General features: G+C 43.0%; 3 protein-coding genes across 3 annotated transcripts; all 3 read right to left on the bottom strand.

The window, feature by feature from the left end:
- Window positions 1-279: 279 nt before the first annotated feature.
- LOC306761361 (olfactory receptor 52D1-like) lies at window positions 280-1,230 on the bottom strand (the record flags this gene model as incomplete). The annotated part of the gene is made up of 1 exon (XM_079247485.1): window positions 280-1,230. One exon carries the CDS (start codon window positions 1,228-1,230, stop codon window positions 280-282), a length of 951 nt encoding a protein of 316 aa, XP_079103611.1.
- Window positions 1,231-6,597: 5,367 nt separating this feature from the next.
- On the bottom strand, window positions 6,598-7,551 carry LOC306761362 (olfactory receptor 8G17-like; the record flags this gene model as incomplete). Its single annotated transcript, XM_079247486.1, has 1 exon — window positions 6,598-7,551. The coding sequence occupies exon 1, from the start codon at window positions 7,540-7,542 to the stop codon at window positions 6,598-6,600; it is 945 nt and encodes a 314-aa protein (XP_079103612.1). The 5' UTR covers window positions 7,543-7,551.
- A 9,022-nt stretch (window positions 7,552-16,573) lies between these two features.
- On the bottom strand, window positions 16,574-17,536 carry LOC306761364 (olfactory receptor 52K1-like; the record flags this gene model as incomplete). The annotated part of the gene is made up of 1 exon (XM_079247488.1): window positions 16,574-17,536. The coding sequence occupies one exon, from the start codon at window positions 17,534-17,536 to the stop codon at window positions 16,574-16,576; it is 963 nt and encodes a 320-aa protein (XP_079103614.1).
- Between the last annotated feature and the right edge of the window lie 4,528 nt (window positions 17,537-22,064).

Genomic DNA, 22,064 nt, shown 5'->3' on the forward strand with positions numbered 1-22,064 from the left:
ACAAACCTTTGCACGCTTTAGGGACCACCGGTGAAAGAAAAGCTTCAGAGCAAAGACAGAGTTCAGTTTGATGAAAAGCATCCACAGAGGTGAGAAGAAAGCAGAAGAATGGAGTTTGAGATGGAATCATTGAAGAGGGAAAGTCTTCATGGATGGAAAGGATGCAGGCAGCATCAGGGTAGTCCTGCCGGTTTTTCCTTTAAATCTGCCTCGAAGCCATCAGACGAAGCGCGAACTGTCCAACCTCATCCAATCATCACCTCCTCTTCCTCCTGCAAGTCATCCAACGTCCACCGAAGACACTTTATTTTTCCGGAACAAGCCTCGGATTTTCTGCCGGACCTCTTTGATCTGCAGCCCGTAGATGACGGCGTTGAGCGCAGGCAGCACGACGTGACCCAGAACCGACGCCACCTTCCTGTGGTCCGCCAGCTGCGGGAAACGGTGCAGGATGACGATGATGAAGCCGGACAGCAGCAGCATGACGTACACCGCCATGTGTGTGGTGCAGGTCTGCAGCGCTTTGCCGTTCAGCAGCTTGTTCCTGCTGCTCAGACACACCACGGCGATCTTCAGGTAGGTGAGGGCCACGCTGCACATGGAGGAGCCCAGCAGCACCACCGTGTAGGTCAGGCCGTAGATGTTGTTGATGAGGACGCTCTCACAGGTCAGGCTGAACAGGGAGGCGTTGTCGCAGAACAGGTTTAACACCACCTTCCTGCAGCGTGACAGGCGGACGCTGAGGCCCACGAGGACCAGGACCAGCACGCAGGCCGATCCCCAGGCCACCCAGGAAAGGCTGGCCACCGTCCTCTGGGTCATGATGGCGGCGTATCGCAGAGGGTTGCAGATGGCCACGTACCGATCGAAGGCCATGATCATGAGCACGGTGTGAGAGACACTAGCATGGAGGTGAACGCAGAACGCCTGAACGGCACAGGACACGTAATGAACGTAACGCTCCGACTTCCACACCAGCAGGTCTCTGAGCACGTGAGGAACTATTATCGTCGCCCCAAAGACGTCATTCATGCTCATGTTGCAGAGGAGGAGGTACATGGGCTGGTGAAGGCTCCGGCTGGTCGAGATCAGCACCACCAGGCCGATGTTGGACACCATGATGAAGATGTAGGTGAGCAGCAGGAGGATGAAGGCAGGCAGCGAGGACTGAGGCGACACCTTTAAGGCCTCCAGGATCAGCAGGTCTGTATCTAAAGTCCAGTTGTCCATCTTTCATCTGTCACATGACAAGGGAGAGGATTTATGGGTTAAATCTAAAGATTCACACATTCCGTTCATCAGGTTAAAACATGCAACAGCTTCTCTTTTAAACACTAGAATACGACAAACATCCTCATGAAAGGAAGAAGACCCTGAAAGCGGCATTTCTGTTCTGAGCTTCACCCATTTCCAGTCAGCTCTGCAGCATTGGAGAGAAAGCAAACATAAACAGGAAGGTTTTCTTCTGTAACTTGAGTGGAAGAATAAATAAAACCGTCCTCATGAAAGTCTCCTCCAGCTCACACTGCATGTCCAACGCTGGACCCTTTTATCTGGAGTTCCGATGACTTTCAGCTCCAGCATCATATGCTAACCGCTTACTGTTGCTTAGCAACTGCTGCAATGCCTTGGGTGTTCCTGTTGAATGAACTCCCTTTGGCTCCAGTTGGAAAACATGAAGCGAGGAGAGTTTTCTAACTTTTATCACATATTTCACAGACTTTCTGATTAACCAATCCGATTAGTCTAATCCCTAACCCAGGGGCATCCAGCTCCGGGCCTCAAAGGCCACTGTCCTGCAGCTCTTGGATGCTTCCTGCTGCAGAAGCACCTGGATCAAATTGATGGATTTCATTTGAAGCAGATGTGTTGGATCATGGCCTGCAGGAGGAGGGGGGCAGGACAACCCCGTCCAAACCACAAGCAGAAGCTGCTCTGTGGAAAGTATTACTATGGCCAGCTGGCTCCCTGAATCAGAGTCAGTTTTTGGAATCTAGGTCCGGTGCAAGCCAGAGCTCCTGTTCTGGCCTCAACATGTTGTTGGTAGATGTTTCGTCCACATGCGTGGGTTAGGCAGCCAGGTATGTGTGAATGGGACTCAGGGTATGCGCAGTACAGTAAATATGGGGTTAGAGAGACGGAGATCCGAGCAGGTAACATTCTAGAAACCAATTATTTTATGTTCGTGCATCCCTGTAAAATAAAGGCAACCTCCTCAGTAGATGCAGCCTGTTGTTTTTACATGCCCCTCCCTTCTCCTAAATGCTGAGAGAGCACCCGAGTTAGTTCCATAAAACTACATCGGTCGACCGGGAGAACCCGGACCTTCCCTTTACCTCTGATCGCCACTGGAGAAGTTGGGAATGGTGAACAATGTCATTTTAAAAGCACTTTTACCAACCAAAGCTTGTTTTATGACAGCAGGCCATGGCACAAACCTGTCTCAGAGAGAAATACCAAGCTGAGGCCAACATTTCAGTCCCAGACCACAGAGCATCCTGGCCTGGCCTAGCCTGGCCTAGCATGGCATCACCAACGCAAGTTGGCAAACTGGAGGCGACATGTCTGAACTGGTGCAGGAAGTCAAAACACAAGTGGAAATATGGGACATAAGTGCGTAAACCTCCCTGACAGCTTGGAGAAAAACCGGCCTGTAAGAAGAACGGCGGATTTCCACCAAAGAAGATCAGATCAAGACATTGTGGCACAGCAGACCGATGATGCTAGACGTGACGACATTCGGATTCTAAATCTGAATCAAAGCACGAAGGATGAAATCTTTCATCCTGGTGGCAGATGCTGCTGGGTTTGTCAGCTGTTAAAGGGGCATGAAGTTGGACCACACTGATCGGACCGCTGGGCCAAGAACTAACAATCTCAGACCGGTACCGGTGACCAAGCTTCACAACTCTAGGGACACGCCTCGGATCCTGAGAAAAACATACCTATCAGCTGCCGAGGACCTTTTATTTCACCAGAAACTGATTTGTTGCGCTGTCGTTAGCTGCGATTACGTCGCCACCAGAACGGCACAAAACCTAAATATTGCAATAAAAACCTGGCAATAGAAACACCTACATTTTAATAGAACTTCTCCAACATCACTAAAAGGTTTTTACGCTCTCATGGTCTGGTTTCTCACACGTGTCCATATAGATGAATATCGGTAAGGAGTAAAGGAAAAGTAGGGGTCACATGACCATTTCATTTCACGTAAAGATGGCGCAGTATGCATGGAGAGTGGAGGAGAAAAGATAAACTTTTAATTGTACAACCTGCAGCCATGATAGCAAACAATGCTGTTTTAGAAGGAATTAGAAAGAGAAAGGAGGGAGAAGGTCTTGGAAATGGCAGAAAATCCCCCCGTGACAAGTGGAAAACCGGGAAAAGAGGCTACCTGGATACCAGCTGCAACGGAAACGCAGTGGTTCATCGGATCCTTCTGTGGTTTGCCATCCCAGAAAACCCATTTTCTTCTTCGGTAGGTGTGAAAAATGTTTTGTGGGTGTAAAACTGACTTGAACTTTCAGACGTGCAGACTAAATCCATACTCGCAGAGTTTACTGTACGAAACTAAAGATAAGAAGTCGGAAAACTCGCGTCGAGTTGGAAAGAACATAAAAACTGGACAACATGCTGTTTACAGTTAGACTCTATGAAAATGTTGTAGCTTTGATTTAAAATGGATAAAATGAGCATTTTAAGGTGGAAGGACTCAAATGCATGAATCACAAAGGCAGAAGAAGGTAGACTGAAGGTTTGGTTCAACAAACACACTGGGAACCGGAACGCTGGGAACCAAATGAAACTGGACATCATAGTGAAACTGGACTGGTGGACTGGGAACGAACACACACGATGGGCTTCCCATGCAACATTCGCAGAGGATGACTGGTTAAACATCACATAGCGCCACCTCCAGCTCATTGGATGGAAACTGTAAAGGAGATCAGATTAAAACTCGTCTGGACCTTGATGTCAGTTTCAGTCTTATTTATCTGGGAAGTGTTTGAGTGGTCTGAGTAAACTAGATGGATATTTGCTGTAAACGCTGCTAGAAAGCAACGAGGACAAAGTCAGTTCCTGACTGGACATCGTGAAAGAAACAAACGAATCACATTTTCTGAAAGAAATCGTGGAACAAACTTTCTCTACATGTCCACAGGCCTCCTCCATAAAAGCTTTCCTTTGACTTGTTGACTCATTTCATTGCTTCTTAAAGCTTTGTTAAATTTATAAACCGTACCTTTATTCTTCTCTTCCACACTTTGGTCCAAAACGCTTTATGAATAAAGTTTGACTGAATTCTTGGGAACTGCGTAGCTGCAGTTGTACAATGTCACTCGTCATCAAACAAGTCGATCAGGAGATCTTCTGCATTGTTCTGAACAAACATGAAAATCAGAAGGAAGACTTTTATTGACATGAAAAGAATGAATATAAACTCATTTAACAAGGTGGGAATTTCTTAACATTCTCATGAAAACCAAAAACACAAAGGACACAGTTCGGACTCAGAAGTTGCTCAGGGCAGACACAGGAAGCAAAATCTCGTTTCCAAGGTTGCACTTTTCTTCTCCAAGAAGATCCACCCTCCGATCCAGTCCCACTATGTTTACATGTTCTCTGGCTACTCTGACTTAGTCCCATCCACAACACATGCCTGTTGGGTTAAGTTGGGTTGTGTTAGCTGCTTCACACGGTGGCCGACGGTACAAACGCACTTCATTACTGAAAACACGCTGCAGTTAGGAAAGAACGACATCAAGAAGACAACTCTACATAAACTATAACAACTTCGGGAGGAAAATGCTGTATCTCATGTTGAGGTGCTCTGGCATCATCAAAGTTTCTACGACAAGATTAAGTCCAAATGTCCATAAATAAATATATAAAACCTTGATTTAGTCCGAGACAGACTACGGTGAGAAGAGCAGAAAAACCTGTCGAAGTTTGGGTAATGTCGGGGCAAGGAGAGCGACTAGATCAAGGGTGGGCAACTCCGGTCCACCGGTCCTACACGTGTTGGGAGTTTCCCTGCTGCAGCTCAGCTGCTCCAAATCAGTGGGTAATTAGCAGACGAGTGCAGCTGGATGTCAAGCTCTGCAGCAGTCTGCTCATTAAGTCTGATGTGAGTCAGCTGTGTCGCAGCAGGGAAACTCCAAACGTTTGGGGGACCGCGGCCCTCGAGGACCGGAGTTGCCCACCCTTGATCTAGTCGCTCTCCTTGCCCCGACATTGCCCAAACTTCGACAGGTTTTTCTACTCTTCTCACCGTAGTCTGTCTCGCGGGTGAAAACTGCAGGCAAGAGGACCCCCCTGCTGCAAAATGCACCCCTCTCAATGAGCACAGAAACAGCATCTCACCTGTAGATCATACATTTTCATTATTACTCTTAAAAAACTGATAAAAGACTGGACAATCCTGCTGATGCAAACAACATATATATATATATTTACGTATACATATATACCTGTATCCTAGAGACCAAGATGCCAGAATATATTTTCATCTTTTTAGAGAATGCTGAGACCATGATGATAACTAATTGTTGTGAATTTGGGGCTTCAAGTAATCTGGAGTCAGAGATAGAGGGGAGTGCATATTCTGGTAGTACAGTCTGCCAGACCGCATCCTGAACTGGTCACCAGTTCTTCATACCAGCTGATCATATGGAACATTTAGGAATTTCTGTCTCTCTCCATATATTTATACTTTCTTTTTATCAGCAGGATAGTACAGGCGTTCGGTAAGTTTACAATGGTGATTATGGACAGACGCCATCTACAGGCAAGATGTTGTTACTGCGCTCCTTGAGATGGGGGGGCTTTTCACTGCAGGGGGGCTTTTTTCAGCGCAACACCTGTCCTGCCGCCAGCAGTTTTCAGAGACAGACAGTGGTGGGAATACCAGAGGTACTGGTGGGACGTTTGAGCAATGTGAGGGCAGGAAGAAAAACGACATCAAGGCAGCCTATTTATTATTTGTTTATTTTTTACATTTGGCCTTAATCCTGCACAATATTATAAAAAGGTCAGCTTAGGTAAATTACTGACATAAGCAGGAGAAACGTTGACATGTCAGAGCACCTCCGCTGAACAGGCAGCATTTTTTTATTGTAGTTTCTGTTTATGTAGCATTAGCATATAGCATGTTTTTATACATGAAGCACGTTTGCTCCCATCAGCCACCGTAGTTTTGGATAAAAGCATATAATAAATTACCGTCGTATAGAATAGAATAGAATAGAATAGAATAGAATAGAATAGAATAGAATAACCATATTTATCCAACATATTTTTACATTTCTGACCCATTTTAAAGCATTTATTGTCATATCTAATGTTTTACATGTTGTAAGAACCATGTCCGTCACCACATGGAACAGACAATAAAGTTTTATGGATCTGTCTTTCTGGCTGAGCTGATTTTCACTTTTAAATGTGGGGCTTTTTTCCATTTTTAACAGTAATGATACAACAGCGCGATTGAAAAGATTCGTTATTTCCAACGGTGAGCAGAAAAAATTTCAATCAAAACCGTCTCTTTGCTTTAGTCTTCGTGTTAAAAAGTCAATAACGAAGGAAAACATGGTGTCAAAAAAACGATAAAACCTTTCTGTAACAGAAAATCTTGCGCAGGAAGTTCTGAACTTCTTTAGACTGAACTCCATAGATGATGGGGTTGAGGCTGCCGGGGATGATGTGAAACAAGATGGCAGACATTTTTCTCTGGTCTGAGTACTGAGGGAAGCGATGCAGGACTATAATGAGAATTCCACAGAAAAGCATGATGATATATACAGAGAGATGAGTGCTGCAGGTCTTCAGGGCTTTACTGTTCAGCGTCTTGCTGTTACTGGTCAGACAAACCACTGTGATCTTGGTGTAGGTGAGAACAATGCTGCCGATGGAGGACGTAAACAGAACCACCGTGAAAGTCAGACCATAGATGTTGTTTATCACCACGTTTTCACAGGACAGCTTAAACAACGAGGCGTTGTCACAATATGGGTTTGTAATTAAAGTCCTGCATCGGTTCAGTCGTACGGTCAGACCGATCAGGATCCCCACCAGAACAAAGGCCACCCCCCAGGCAGAAACCGTCAGCTTCATCACCATGTTCTTCGTCATTATAGCAGCATAACGCAGAGGATTACAGATGGCCACGTATCTGTCAAAGGCCATGATCATGAGTATTGTGTGGGACATGGTACCAAACATGTGTGCGGCGAAAGCCTGAAGCACACACTCGTAATATCCGATGAGACGCTCAGAGGGAGGCAATAAAATGTCTGACAGCAAGCGAGGAACCATGATAGTATTTCCAACGATGTCGTTAACGGGCAGGTTGCAGAACAGGAGGTACATGGGCTGGTGGAGACTTTTGTCGATGAAAACCAAGACCACGATGCCGACATTAACGGTCATAATAAACACATAAGAGAAAAGGAAAAAGAAAAAGACAGGGTATAAGGATGACTGTGCGACCTTTAACCCCTCCAGCTGGAAGGTAAAACTGTTCAGCGTGTAGTTTTCCATCAACCTGAAACAAGAAATAAAAAAAGGAGTTTGCTCAGAAGTTATTTCTAGAAAAACATACAAAAGACAAATATCTTCTCCCACAGTGGACGGACAGCTGTTAGCAACAAATCTTCACAACCAAAGATCATTAAAAGATGAGGATTACCACGTTTACCTCCTGCTTTTCCTCTAAGTCTTCAGTCTGCAAACAGTAAGCAGCCAAATGTCTGACAGGAAACCACAAGCTCCGTCCTTTAAGAGCTGATTTCAGCTGAGAGAGACGTCCCCAACGAAACATCGGGCTGGTCGCCATAGAAACCGTCAGCTTGCAGTCTCGCAGACATCTTGAAACTAACATTTGACGCAATTCAAATCTGAAAAGTAAAATTACCAGGATTTACATCCCGAAGGTGTTTTTATAAATTTAAATAAATTTTATAAATTATGTTTACCAGGAAATGAAATTAGGTCATATATACATATATATGAAATGAGGTATTTCCTGTTTTTTTTTTTTTTTGCTTTGAGCTGATGTAAAACTATCCAAGTAAACAACAGTTCAAATGCCAAAGACAGAAGTAAAAGAAAGAAGTAAAAGTCAGAATGGCACACTAAGTTGGGGACTTTTGTTAAAAGTCTGCTTTTTATTGTTAGGATGAGAGTTAGGAGCCCTGCGATGGACTGGCGAGCTATCCAGGGTGTACTCCGCCTTTTGGCCAAATACTGCTGGAAAGGCTCCAGCTTCCCCGCGACCCTTCATCAGACCAAGTCGTTAGGATGATGAATGAATGAATGAGAGTTATGTGCATAGACATCATATATACATAGACGCCGCATAGTATAAAGCTGCCTATGCGAGCTGACGTCTCATCGTGCCGCCATCTTGGGTCTTCATGCGCCTCCAATGTATTTATCTGTAAGGTGTCGGTCCAACCACGACAATAACTTCACCAGTTTTTACCTGATTTTTCTCCCAGTTTGGTTTGTTACAAAAGACAGAGATATTGTTATGATACAGATCACTGTAAAACATTAAAAACTACGTGCTAAAATATTTTTTTATAATTTTATTTAACAAAGACATAAGGTAGCTACAATATAAATAAATGTATAAATGAATTTGATACTAACATATTTGATTGCATTTGGATTTGTCTTTCTATTTTTATCTGGTAAAATAAATTATTATTCAACCTTGTGAAATGTAATTCCACATGATCTGTTTTCAATATTTCGCCAGTTATTGCAACCATATGCCGAACAAAATACGGGAATAGTTGCTGCTTTCTCTTGACTACAGTTGACTCTTTCTTTTATTTACATTTATTAATTTATCAATATAGAGATACAGTTGTACAAAGTCTGAAAATAAAATATTGTATCAAAACTGTACGATTCAGAAGTTACCCAGAAAAACACTCAGTGAACACAAACCTTCGCAAAGGCCTTTAAAGAGTTCCTGGATCCAAACGGTGATCCGGATCACCACCAGAATTAAATCAGATCTTCCTTTTCACGTTTCCAACAAGTCCTGAAAATTCCATGAAAATTCGTCCAGAACTTTTTAAGTTATCTTAAACACAAACAGATAAAGCTGTTAAAAACATAACCTCCTTGGTGGAGGTAATTATGCTACCATGTAAAACTCTCTTTGTGAAACATCAAGAGAATATTTTTCCATAAACACCTCATAGGAGTAAAATTTATCATTTAGTAGATTATTCAGTGTTAACATTTATAGACCAGTAATATTTGTGTGTAATATATATGCGTTGTTCCACAGAAAACAGTTATGTGTGGAAACTACGTTGATTCTGCAGCAAGACTCGAAAGCAGAGACCCATCCAATATGGTGGAGAGACATCCAATATGGCGGCGACCCATCCAATATGGCGGCGACCCATCCAATATGGCGGCTGGTTCACTCTCCAGTGCTCAATGAGGCGTCTACATTTAGAAATGATGTCTATGGTTATATGTCTTTGTGCAGACATGACAATGTTTTCAGCGCTGTAATAAAATAACAAGTTGAGCAAGAGAGGACGAGCAAGTAGCGAGCAGATCTAATCAGTGACCTTGAAGCAGGAAAAGTTAGCTGTGAGAAACTTCCTGTTTATGAGCGAATGTTTTTCTGAAAGCTTCAGCAATGAACACCAAACAGCACTTTTAGTTCCAGCACAGTCCTATCTCTGCTTCATCACTTGTGTGTAAACTAAAGAGCGTCAACCCTGAAGCTAATTGCCACTAGCTGTTGCTGAGAAAATAAAATGGAGCTAACCCTGAAGCTAAGTAATTACAGCTATGGTTCGTGCTCAGCTGCCACTGACTCTGCTACATGTGACCATGCTTCTTCTTGTTTCTACTCTTAACCCATCTATCCATCCATCCATCTTCTGCTGCTTATCCAGGGTCGGATCACAGGGGCAGCAGCCTGAGCAGGGAAGGCCAGACTTCCCTCTCCCCAGCCACATTTGCCAACTCTGCGAGAGGATCCCAAGGCGTTCCTGGAACACCTCACCAGGGAGGCGTCCAGGAGGCATCCTGACCAGATGCCAGAGCCACCTCAACTGGCTCCTCTCAATGCCACCTCAACTGGTGCCACCTGGTGCCAAGAGGTGCCAGTTGAGGCACCACAGTTGTCTCAACTGGCAAGAATCTCAACAATTTCGAAAATTGTTGCCGCTAAACATAGACGCAACAATTCTCCTCTATGTTTAGGAGAATTGTTTACCCAATTCTCCTAAACATAGCTCATCATACCTTCGTGCAGGACATAGGGCCCTTACTGCAGTGGGAATGACTATTGTCATATTTTGCAACTAAAATCTCGTGCTTTTAGTTCTGTCGTGCCTGTTTTTGGTCCTTCTCAAGCCGCTGTCTCTTTTGTTTTTTGGTACTGTCAAGCCTTTTGCTGATGGATTTTTGGATTTTGCAGATATAAGCTTGTTTAGGGGTAAAAACCTCAACACCTTAAAGTCTTGCCCTATGGAAACTGACTTCAGATGCTTGGACTATAACGAGTAAAACATTGTGATGTGTGATGGACTGGCATTCTCTCCTGGCTGTACCCCATCTCTTCCCTGATGATTGCTGGGATAGGCTCCAGCTTCTCCACGACCCTTAATTGGACGAAGCGGTTGAGAAAATGAATGAATGAAACACTTAAACCAACTCAAAAACAAGGTTCTTGTGTGTACAGACAGTGATTGTTCCCAATTGTTCCCAGTGATTGATAACAGTTAATACAGATGAGTGTGTTCACGGGGGGGGGGGCAGTCATGTGGCCTGATGGTCAGTGGTTCGAGTCCTGCTCCCTGCGCTACTGCAGGCCCAAAGAGGCTTGTGTTTTGTTGGCCCATAATCTAGATGAATGTGGAGGGTTGCATCAGGAAAGACATCTGGCGTAAAACTTGTTCCAATTCACCCGAGAGATGATTCGCTGTGGCGACTCCTTCAATAAGAGACAAGTCAAAAGGGAAACAACAGATGAATGTTTTTGAGTTAAGACAACGCTCATGAAGAGTAATGTGATGTAAACATGACCACACTGTTTACTTCCTGTTGTCATGCAATGGCTTGTTAATTAGCACCGTGATGCAGAAGCAACTCTGCAGAGAGAGATATCAAATCTCCCGCTGCAAAATGTTTTTCGTCTAACTTTAGGAGTGAATAAAAAACATGAAGTCATCTGCTGGTTCGGAAACTTTTTCAATGTGACTTTCTACAGCTTAGTTTGCAAACTGAAGCACAACAATTTAAAAAGATATAAATAAATACATTGTTCATATTTTAAACTTCATGGAAATTTGACATTTGACCTTGTATAATTTTGAAAGATCATTATTATTTTCAAACTCTGGACCAGAAATGTTTTGAGGAATAGATGTTAAAGTGCTTTGTTAGCCCATATGTATATATATATATATATATATATTTCTGTTATTGGGGGGTTGTAATTAGCTCCCTGAAGCCTCTGAGGCTGAAGGTCCAGTAGGGTAATTTAATTAAAGGGTGCATTGAAGTATTCAGGGAGTATTGGACATGTAGCCTGTCCCTACAGAGGCTTCAGTCTGCAGACTGGCCTTCTTATCACTTTCATGAACAAGCAGTTGCAGGAAACAAATGGCAAAATTCCCAGGTACCCTTTAGATCCTTTGCCTTGTGCGGTCCCGTTCACGAGCCATCCTCCATGTCTTTATTACCAGGAAAACCGGAAACAGTTTAATTGATTTACTGAAACTAATACAAACAAAAGTATAAACCCAATATCTGAGTCAGAACCAGATCTGGTCCATTTCTGAGAAACCTGAAAGTGAATATTTGGTCTGAGCAATGTTATTCTTTAACACAGTCTGAACCCTCTTAGACAAACTTTCTGTTGTTTAGAACCTTTAAATTCTGACCCAAGAACTAATGAACAGATAATTCAGGTTAAATTATTTGTCTTTATTTGACCCTTTAACGGAAGAAAAGATAAATCGAAAATATGTGCTTACCCTTTTTAAGTCAGAATCATTGTAATGCTAGGGGCAACCAGAGGGGGGCAGAACGCAAGACTCGGGTTGTATAAAACAGGGTTCGGAGCAAAGCTTTTACCACAAAGTGATTAAATATTTCTCAGAAACTGTATGTATGAAATATCTGCAATTACTGGGTAAATAGGTCTTCAGGAATAGTTCTCCAGGAACCTTAAAGGACTTTCCAAAACTCTTCTTTTGATGTTTCTGCTTTTTGTTCCATTTTCTGTCCAGATGATTGTACACTGGCTCAGGTCTGGGTTCTGGGGAGGATCTGTGCCGTCATCAGAACCATTAAGGTCCTGGTTCTGGGGAGGATCCATCCCATCATCAGAACCTTCATGGTCCTGATTCTGGGGAGTACCCATTCCTCCTCCAGACCCATTTACACTGATCTTCAGTCCAGTTCTGGGGTCATGTGACCTCAGCCTTTTCTGGCTTCTTGAAGCCATGTTTCCACAGTTACCATCTGTGATTAGTCTTAAGCCAAAAGATGAGGTGAAGGTCTAGATGCATCTCTCAGGTCCTGGTTCAAGTCTTTGCTGGATTTCAGATTCTGTAGATAATTTTTTGGTCCAGATTCTATTTCTTTGGTTCTCCATGTTTCCAGTTTCTCCTGATATGCCAGGTTTCCAGCTAGCGGCTAAAAGTTAACAGCGAGCAGCTAACAGCTAACAGCTAGCAGCAAACAAGAAATCCTCTTCTTTTCTGTCAGACTCTGGTCTTTACTGGTTTTGATACATGAAACTAAAGAAATTGAAACTAATTGTGTTTTTGTAAAAATGAACCTGAAGATCCAATTTAAACTGGTTCTTTGATTAGTTGTCTTTCATGTGTCAACAAAGCTGTGGTTTGATTTGGGAGCCTTTTTTCTGCTGGAAGGATTCAGAGTTCAAAGTTAAGTTCTTCTGGAACCAGGACTGGACTGGAAATCAGGGGGAAGGCAAAGAATTGTCAAAAGAAAAATCTTTGACCTTCAGAAACATGGAGAACTAGATCCAGACTGCTGCCAAGTTTGACCATAAGATCATTACGGAGGAACAAGGAGTAGTACTGGACTTTAGTTCTCATTTCTCCAAGTTCATGTGAATTTTGTCTGATATTTTGATGATGTGTTCTACTGTCCATACGTACACAGTTTCCCAAAAATACCAGTGTTGGCTAAATATAACTTGTTATGAGTCTGATTGTCAAGCTTGTCACATGTTAGCCTGTTAGCTACTTCACTGCAGCCTACCATCTTCCTGACACACAGAATAGTAACTCTCCTTATCAACTGGAAAAGAACATTTTCAGTGTTCTTCAGGAAAAAAACTACAGTTTCTGACATAGGATATGAAGATTGCCACAAGAATGAAAGAACTTCCTGCTGAGTCAGGGACAAACCTACATAGAAAGTGTAGTTGGCTGGAACCATCACAGCTTTTTCACACATTTTCATTTGTAAGACTTATTCTACACTGTCTGCTTTGGTTTATTTTACTGACCTTTTACTGATCTTTCCATTTAGATTTTTTAAAAACTCTACATCACTTAATTAGAGTTTGTTGTAAATAGAAACCAGAGTTTTGTCATGTTTGCCCCATGAAGGGAGCCCCTGCAGATCCCTGAAGTTTCCATTGCCACCTCATCTAATCATCGTTCTCCCAGCGGTCTAATGAACATGTAATACTGGGTCACAATCTGCTTCCCTGAGGACTAATTACCATCAGAAACTGTTGATAAGTGTTTGTAAGGGACCGGCTCACAGGGGATCTCATTATTGATTGTCTCTGTTTCAAAAACATTATGCCTCATTAATAGTTGCTATGGCAACTGGAACAAACGGAGTGATGAAACTTGTGGACCATTAGAGGGCAGAGTAGTCCCCTGAGTTCCATGCAGCTGAGACAAAGTTTGACTTTCTGCCTACAAACAGACCTGGAAAACTCATAACTCCTAAATCAGAAAGTTTCAAACAAAGTTTATTCATTTAGCAAACTAGAAAAACCCAGTGAGATATCAGACCTCCATCAGCAGCCATTGTTCTGGTCCTACATTCATTTTCTATGGATCCACTATCAGATTCCAGATCTATTGATCATGAATCCATGGTGTCTTGGCTACATTGTGGTGTTTGTTCTCTTACAGTGATAAAAGGTTGTTCCTGTATGGTCGTATCCAAAATGTTGTCAGGATCCACATTTATCTTTGATATATTGGAAAACTTGTTGGGAACTTCTCCTGGATTTTTTCACCATTTATTGTGGAGTTTTATGCAGATATACTGAAAATGGTTTTATTTCACGAGGAAGAATCCTGCACAACATTCATGTATACAGAAACTGATCCAGTTTACTCTGATGTTAATGGAATCTAAGGGATTCATCTCATGACAGTCTGCTAGACGTGGGCAGATGGGGGACTCGGTCTGATTGGGACTTGGTCCAATTGAGGGCTCGGACCGATTGGGTACTCGGCTCAGCTGTAGGGGGGTGTATCCAAAGAAACCGAGATCATGTTCACACTGAACTTTGGAGGATCAAACCAGCCAAACCATTAGAATAATATTTCCCCATTCCCCATATTTGCAAGTATCCTGCAGAAATCCACTGCAACAATGGACGCAGTATGAACACCAGACGAGGCAGAGGACCCTTAACGCCATCGCTATGGATTTACCCACAATGCAACGCTACGCCACATGCAGGAAGGGACTTTTTTTTTGTAGTGCGCTTCCTGTATTTAGTCCACTTGAAACGGGCCGAGACCTGCTTATGTAGGCGATCCAAGTCAGCTTCTTTTTTCTGAATCAGAATTTGTTTGGTGCGTTCTCATTTCCGCAAACGGAGCGACTTTCCAAGGAAATGGACTCAGATCAAAAAGGCTGATGAGAATGTGTTCTAAGTAAGATCCAAGACCTGTTCTCAGAAAAGCAAACGAACAGTCAGATTAACAATGACAAAAACATAAAAGAAAAGGTAAAAACAAATCTGTTCCTTTGAATCTAAAAATCTAAATTAGTCACGTTATCCATACACAGACTGGTTTATCAATCTGGAGTTTTTCCTCTTTCCAACATTTCAGTCCCTTCATCCAACTCTGGATGTTTCATGTTGAGGAAACCGAGTGAGGACGTGTTCCAGTTAACATTTTATCCCATTCTTCTTACCTCTCCTGTTCAACAGTACAGTTTCTGGTCAGGATAGCAGGTCAGCCCAGTCCATCACAGAACCAAATCCGAGTCCAGTCCATCACAGAACCAAATCCGAGTCCAGTCCATCACAGAACCAAATGCGAGTCCAGTCCATCACAGAACCAAATCCGAGTCCAGTCCATCACAAAGCCTGATCCGAGCCCAGAACCTGGTCTGAGCCCAGGCCATCACAGAACCCGATCCAAGTCTTGTCCATCGAAGAACCTGATCTGAGAAAAGTACAGCTGAGAAATATGTACTGGTTTAGTTGTTTATTTTAAACATGTCAAGGGAAAAACAGAAACAAAAGCCAATGATAACCAGCAGGTGGATTATTCACAATACAGACACTACAGAACCCAAAACCATCGTAAAGATGTAAAGTTTTATTTCATGTTCGAAAAACATTTGCAAGAAGTCCAAATTTATTTATTTCCATTATCTTTTAAAATAATTTCTTATTAAAAAATACAGAATTTTCCTTGAGGGCAGTAAAGTAGTTTTTCATTTTTTTTACGTAATTTTCTCCAGAGTTTACAGAGGTGGACTTGGGGAAGAAGAACACAGGTTCAAGTCCAGGGAACAACAACGGGTGGACCTCTACGAGTCCCAGATCAAGAATCCCGCAGAGCGTAATGGGACTGTTGAGGGAAAGAGAGCAGACAAATGCTGACAAATGTCATCGTTTGGTTATGTAAATAGACATAAATTAAAGAAGTCACATTTTAAAGGAAAATGTGTGTTTTAATCAGTTTTTGGGGAAATACATCAATCTGATTTAAACAACTTTAAACGTTTCTGTTATTCAAGTTTATTTGATTTTTACCAAAGAAACCAAAGAAAGAGCAGAACTACGGACTTTTCAGGATTTTATTTTTCTGTTCTTACTATTTTCTCTTTTACTTTCGTTAGATTAAAATTCATTTGGAGAGAATAAATCAGACTAATTGAATCATTGTGTTGTTCTTTAGTTCACCATAGATTCAATTGTTTTTTTATATGATCTTAGAATTCAGAGGATGAATAAATAAAACCATTATTTTAGCACAAAAAATGTGGGGCAGCTTCCATTGATACAACAATAAAAACAAGATTATTTATCTTACTTTTTTATGTTTTTGGTGAAGTTTAAAGACTTTCTACAGGCGCACATTTTGCATTACTTCAGCACATCCTCTAATACCTACTCTTGTTTATAGATGCCCTATTCACTGCTACGAGGAGGTGAAGCATCAGCTGGATAACTGGAATAACTGGAATCAATTTGCATTGACATATACATTTTCATAATTCGTGAACTGAACAAACTCCTGCTTGAGGAAAGGGGATAGAGGTTTAGAGGGATTTTATGTGTTTTTCAGGCATGTTTCTGTGTAAAACAAGAAGGCAAAACTTTTCTGGACTGGAAAACAGTCAGCAGGAACCTTTGTATCTCTTTAGACTGAACTCCATAGATGATGGGATTGAGGCTGCCGGGGATGATGTGAAACAAGATGGCAGACATTTTTCTCTCAAATACATACTGAGGAAAGCGGTGCAGCACAACAATAAGCATTCCACAGAAAAGCATGATGATATATACAGAGAGATGAGTGCTGCAGGTCTTCAGGGCCTTAATGTTCAGCGTCTTGCTGTTACTGGTCAGACAAACCACTGTGATCTTGGTGTAGGTGAGAACAATGCTGCCGATGGAGGACGTTAACAGAACCACCGTGAAAGTCAGACCATAGATGTTGTTGATGGCGACACTTTCACAGGACAGCTTGAACAACGAGGCGTTGTCACAATATGGGTTTGTAATTAAAGTCCTGCATCGGTTCAGTCGTACGGTCAGACCGATCAGGATCCCCACCAGAACAAAGGCCACCCCCCAGGCAGAAACCGTCAGCTTGATCAGCATTTTGTTGGTCATTATGGCCGTGTAACGCAGAGGATTACAGATGGCCACGTATCTGTCAAAGGCCATGATCATGAGTACTGTGTGGCAGGTTGTAGCAAACAAGTGTGTGGTGAAAGCCTGAACCACACACTCGTAATAACCAATCAGAATCTTTGATGAAGGCTTCAGAATATTTGCCATCAAACGAGGCAACACAATGGAATTTCCAAAGATATCGTTAACGGGCAGGTTACAAAACAGGAGATACATGGGCTGATGGAGGTTTTGGTCAACAAACACCAGAATTACAATCCCAACATTTGTTATCATGATAAAAATGTAGGAAAAAAGGAAAAAGAAAAAGATGGGGTAGACAGATGCCTCTTTGATGTTTAAGCCCTCCACTTGGAGGGTGAAGCTGTTGAAGGTGAAGTTTTCCATCTGCCTGAAATTAAACAAAACACAAAAAAATCAGTGGCTAATTATTCAAGTATATCAAATAAAAGAAGCTGTAACAGTCTGGACAAGTCAACTTTCTGGTTTAATTCATCTCGTGTACAGGAGGAAAAGACCTTTCTGTGCTTTCTGTGGTTATTAACTCTATATTACATCTATATGCACTACATACATTTTACTTTGTGATGTGTCTCTTCACCTGGCAAACGCCACCCAGGCAACAGTCTGACACAGAGCGAAAGCTCCATCTCATTTTATAAAGACATGTATTCACCTGAGAACACGTAACATAGCATCAACCTGGTGGCCACAAACATTGTCAACAAACACAACTGAAGAGGATACCAGTCCTCATCAGAAGCAGATCCAAGTCACCGCCATGAACGTGAACAAATCTCTCACACTATTACACAGGCGGTATCAATGACATCTGCCATCCAGCTGGTTTACAATGTATTTCTGCTTCAACGCACCTGAATAAAATTAAATGGGTCTAACAGCCTATCAGGTTCTGCACAGAGACTCAAAAATTTGAGTCAGCTGTGTTGGAGCAAGGATACATCAGGAAAACCTGATGGACTACGGACCTTGTCGGACATAGGTGAATACCCCGGGGTTATACAGTACACCCAAATAACTAGTTGGTTGAACTCCAAGGACTGCCTACAATGGTTCCATGACCAGACAAAAACTGCACTGTTCTTTATGAATTCCAGACTATCTGATGAAACCTCCTCTCCAGGACCTGCAAAAGGACCTTACCTCTTCTGTTGGAACGCACCCTCTGGTCCCCCTTCCTAAAGACAAGGACTTCCACCTCAGTCTGCCAATCCAGAGGAAACATCCACAATGTCCACATGAGGCTGCAGAGACAGGCCAATCAAGACAGAACCAATACATCCAGAGCCTTCAGGGTCACCAAGTTTATCTAATCCATCCCTGAGCTTTATAAGAAAGCCCTCCTCTGAGTCCACCGGCTCTCCTTTGGCTTTGGAAGATGTCAGTGGGATTTGAAAGGTCTTTGATGTGCTCTTGCCACCAAAGCTCAACATCCCAATGTCAGAAACCCCATCTCCCCTGCGTAGCCAGCGTTGATTGTGCAGCATACCAACAGCTGAGCTGGAGGATGGTGGACCACAATCTCCTCAAAGGCCTTTGGAAGTCTTTCTCTATGGCCTCTCTAAACAGCTTCCCATATGTTCACCAAGTGTGGATGGGGCAAAAGGGGTGGGGCACAGTGTTGGCTGGATGGCGGCTGAAGGGGGGGGGGCTTGGTGGTCTGCTTCCTAGGTACAGAAGCTGGATATCTGAATCCTGATCACTTTATTAGTTTGTACACCATCACGGAATTTGATTTCAGGACAAATGTAAAAGAATGGCTGTGATGGACTGCCGAGCTGTCCAGGGTGTACCCAGCCTTTCGCCCAAAGACTGCGGGGATAGGCTCCAGCTTTCCAGCGACCATTCATTGGACTAGACGGTTAGGATAATGAATGAATGAATGTAAAAGAATGATTACAATCATTAAAAATAAGAATGAATAAAATGTAAAAATAGAAGCAAATAGAAAAATGGGGTTTAGAGTCTTGAGTTTGTGAGGGCAGGAGGCAGAGTGGTAGAGGAGACAGAACATTCAGCTGACTGAAGAAGCTCTGCAATGGGTGGGTGGCATTGCCCACAATGGAGAGGGCTTTGTGGGTGAGGGAGGTGTTGTAAATGTCCTGCATGGGAGGAGAGAGACTCCAATGGTCTTCACAGCTGCCCTATGTGCTTGAGAGTCTTGCAGCAGGATGCAGTGCAGACGCTCTGGCTCTTCTCAGCCTGTGAGGTTGTTGGACCAACAGAGGTCCTCGGTGACTTGCACTCCGGACTGGTCCAACTTGCAGATCAGCTGTTGGGGGGGTGATTGTTGTAGAAACTGAGCTGAAGTTGATCAACAGCATTCTAATATAAAAGTCTTCAATTCAATTCAGCTTTATTTGTACAGCGCCACTTGACAACAATGTTGTCACAGGACACTTTACATACACATCAAGCCAATTCATACATGTCCTGTAATAGAAACCAACTGATTGCATCAAGTCATGATTTGGATCCAATCCTCCATCCTGAGCTGCACGAGGCGACAGTGGGAAGGAAAAAACTCCCCTTTAACAGAAAGAAATCCTCCGGCAGAACCCGGCTCAGGGAGGGCAGCCATCTGCCTCGACTGGTTGGGGTGGAGAGGACAGGAAAGACAGATCAACATGTACAACTGCACTTATTCAGGAAGACCTGCAGAAAAAAGGAGAAATAAGTTAGAGACGGTAATATTGGCATATATTTATACATTAATATATTAGAGAAATAGAGCGAGGTACTTCTCAGTGCATCAGGTAACATACCCATTGCTACATAAGTAATGGATGGCTAGACTACCCATAACTATAAGAGCAATGAGCAGAACCTGGACAGTTGGGTCCCGTACATGCAGACTCCAACTCAGGAGATGCTCATATCCTAACTATAAGAATCATGGAAAAGGAAGGTTTTCAGCTCCATCTTAAAGGTGTGGAGGGAGTCTGTGTTGAGTCGATCTCAGCGAGTCAGAAGGCATCGACATCTTGCCTGGCTGCTCCGCCGTCTGTAGACATCTTTCAATGTGTACTAGTAGCAGCAAACATATGACACAGGAGACATGCTTTCTTTGTGCTGGATACCACCCGCCATCTGCTCTCCGTCACCACACACCACTGTACTCTTCACTTGCCACGAGAAGAGGGAGAAGAGAGAGAGAGTTCGGGGAGGCTCCGCCTTTATTTATGTACCCGAACCTGGTAACAATCCGCTGCACAAACTAGTGCCCACAAATACAATGCTGTGGCAAACATCACTCTAACACCCCCACTCGATGATGCCACTCACGTATAGTACTGTAGTACTACTTACCAAACATGTATGGCCTGAACTCTTCGATTTTAGCCCTGGTGGCAGATTTTGTAAACACATCTGCAACCATATTCTCAGTTGGACAATACACCAAAACAATATTGCCTTGCAACACATTGGACCTTATGAAATGATACTTGATGTCCACATGTTTGCTCCTTTGGCGATTAACTGGGTTCTTTGCCAGACGTATAGTCCCTTGGTTATCCTCAAACACTTTCGTTGTTTGCTCAAAGCTGTAATCCATGTCCTTGAGTAGCTGGGTGAGGTAGAGCGCTTCTTGGATTGTAGCTGCCAGCGCTACATATTCCGCTTCACAAGTCGACAATGCTACAGTTTGTTGCCTTTTTGCTTTCCACGAAACAATAGCACCATCCTGACTAAGGCTGAAACAATAGCCTGTAGTGCTCTTTCTGTCTTCAGCATCATTGGCCCAGTCGGCATCGGAATATCCCATCAGCTCTAGTTTAGTGTCACACTTGTTATAACACAATTCATAGTCCTTGGTTCCTTGTAAGTACCTGTACACATGTTTTAAAGCTGTCATGTGCTTCTCCCTGGGATCGGACATATACTGGGACAATCTACTCACAATCCAACATATATCAGGCCTTGTACAAGTCATGATGTAGATGAGGCTGCCCAACATTGCTCTGTATTTTCTTTGATCAGTTTGGTCCCCTTCCGGAATCAGATCACATTTGATTTCACAAGGTGTGGCTCTGGTTTTACACTCAGCCATGCCAAACCTTTCCAGTACTTTGTTAATGTATCTGGACTGATTCATTTTTACAGTACCCACTTTTTGAGTGAAATCTATCCCAATGAAATGAGAGAGATGCCCGAGATCTTTCATTTTAAACTTACTTTCCAGTTTCTCCTTGACCTGTCTTAGACACATCTCATTACTTGCAGCCACAACTATATCATCGACCCACACTAACAAAATCACTTTTTCATCATCAGACATTTTAGTGTAGATACAGTAGTCGGATTGACTCTGCACAAACTCATTTTCGATCAAAAACTCATGGAGCATCATGTTCCAATTCCTGCCGGACTGTTTAAGTCCATATATGGATTTGTGTAACTTACACACCAGTTTTACACCGTTCTTTGATTTAACCTGGAAACCTTCGGGTTGGTCCATGTATATTTCACAGTCAATCGGCGCATGTAAGTATGCTGCCTTAACGTCCATCTGGTTTAGCATAAGATCATGCTGTGCTGCTAGCTGCATCAGCACACGAAGTGAAGTTAGGTTAGCAGTCGGAGAAAACGTCTCAGAATAGTCAAGTCCTTCTACCTGACTGTACCCCTTTGCTACATACCTAGCTTTATAGGTCTCATTCCCTTTATCATCTTCTTTTAGGGCATAAACCCACCTTCCCCCCACTGTCTGTCTACCCTCTGGTAACTCTACGAGTGAGAAGGTGTTGTTTTCTTTAAATGAAGCCATTTCTGCTTTCATTGCCTTCTTCCACTTGTCAGATATCGGTGATGCCATAGCCTCAGTATAGGTCTGTGGCAGCCCAACTGTAGCTCAGTAACAATAGTCAATAGTTATCTTATTGCTCTGCACTGC

Source organism: Telmatherina bonti (genome assembly GCF_933228915.1).
Source record: "Telmatherina bonti genome assembly, chromosome: 10".
Lineage (NCBI taxonomy): Eukaryota > Metazoa > Chordata > Actinopteri > Atheriniformes > Telmatherinidae > Telmatherina > Telmatherina bonti.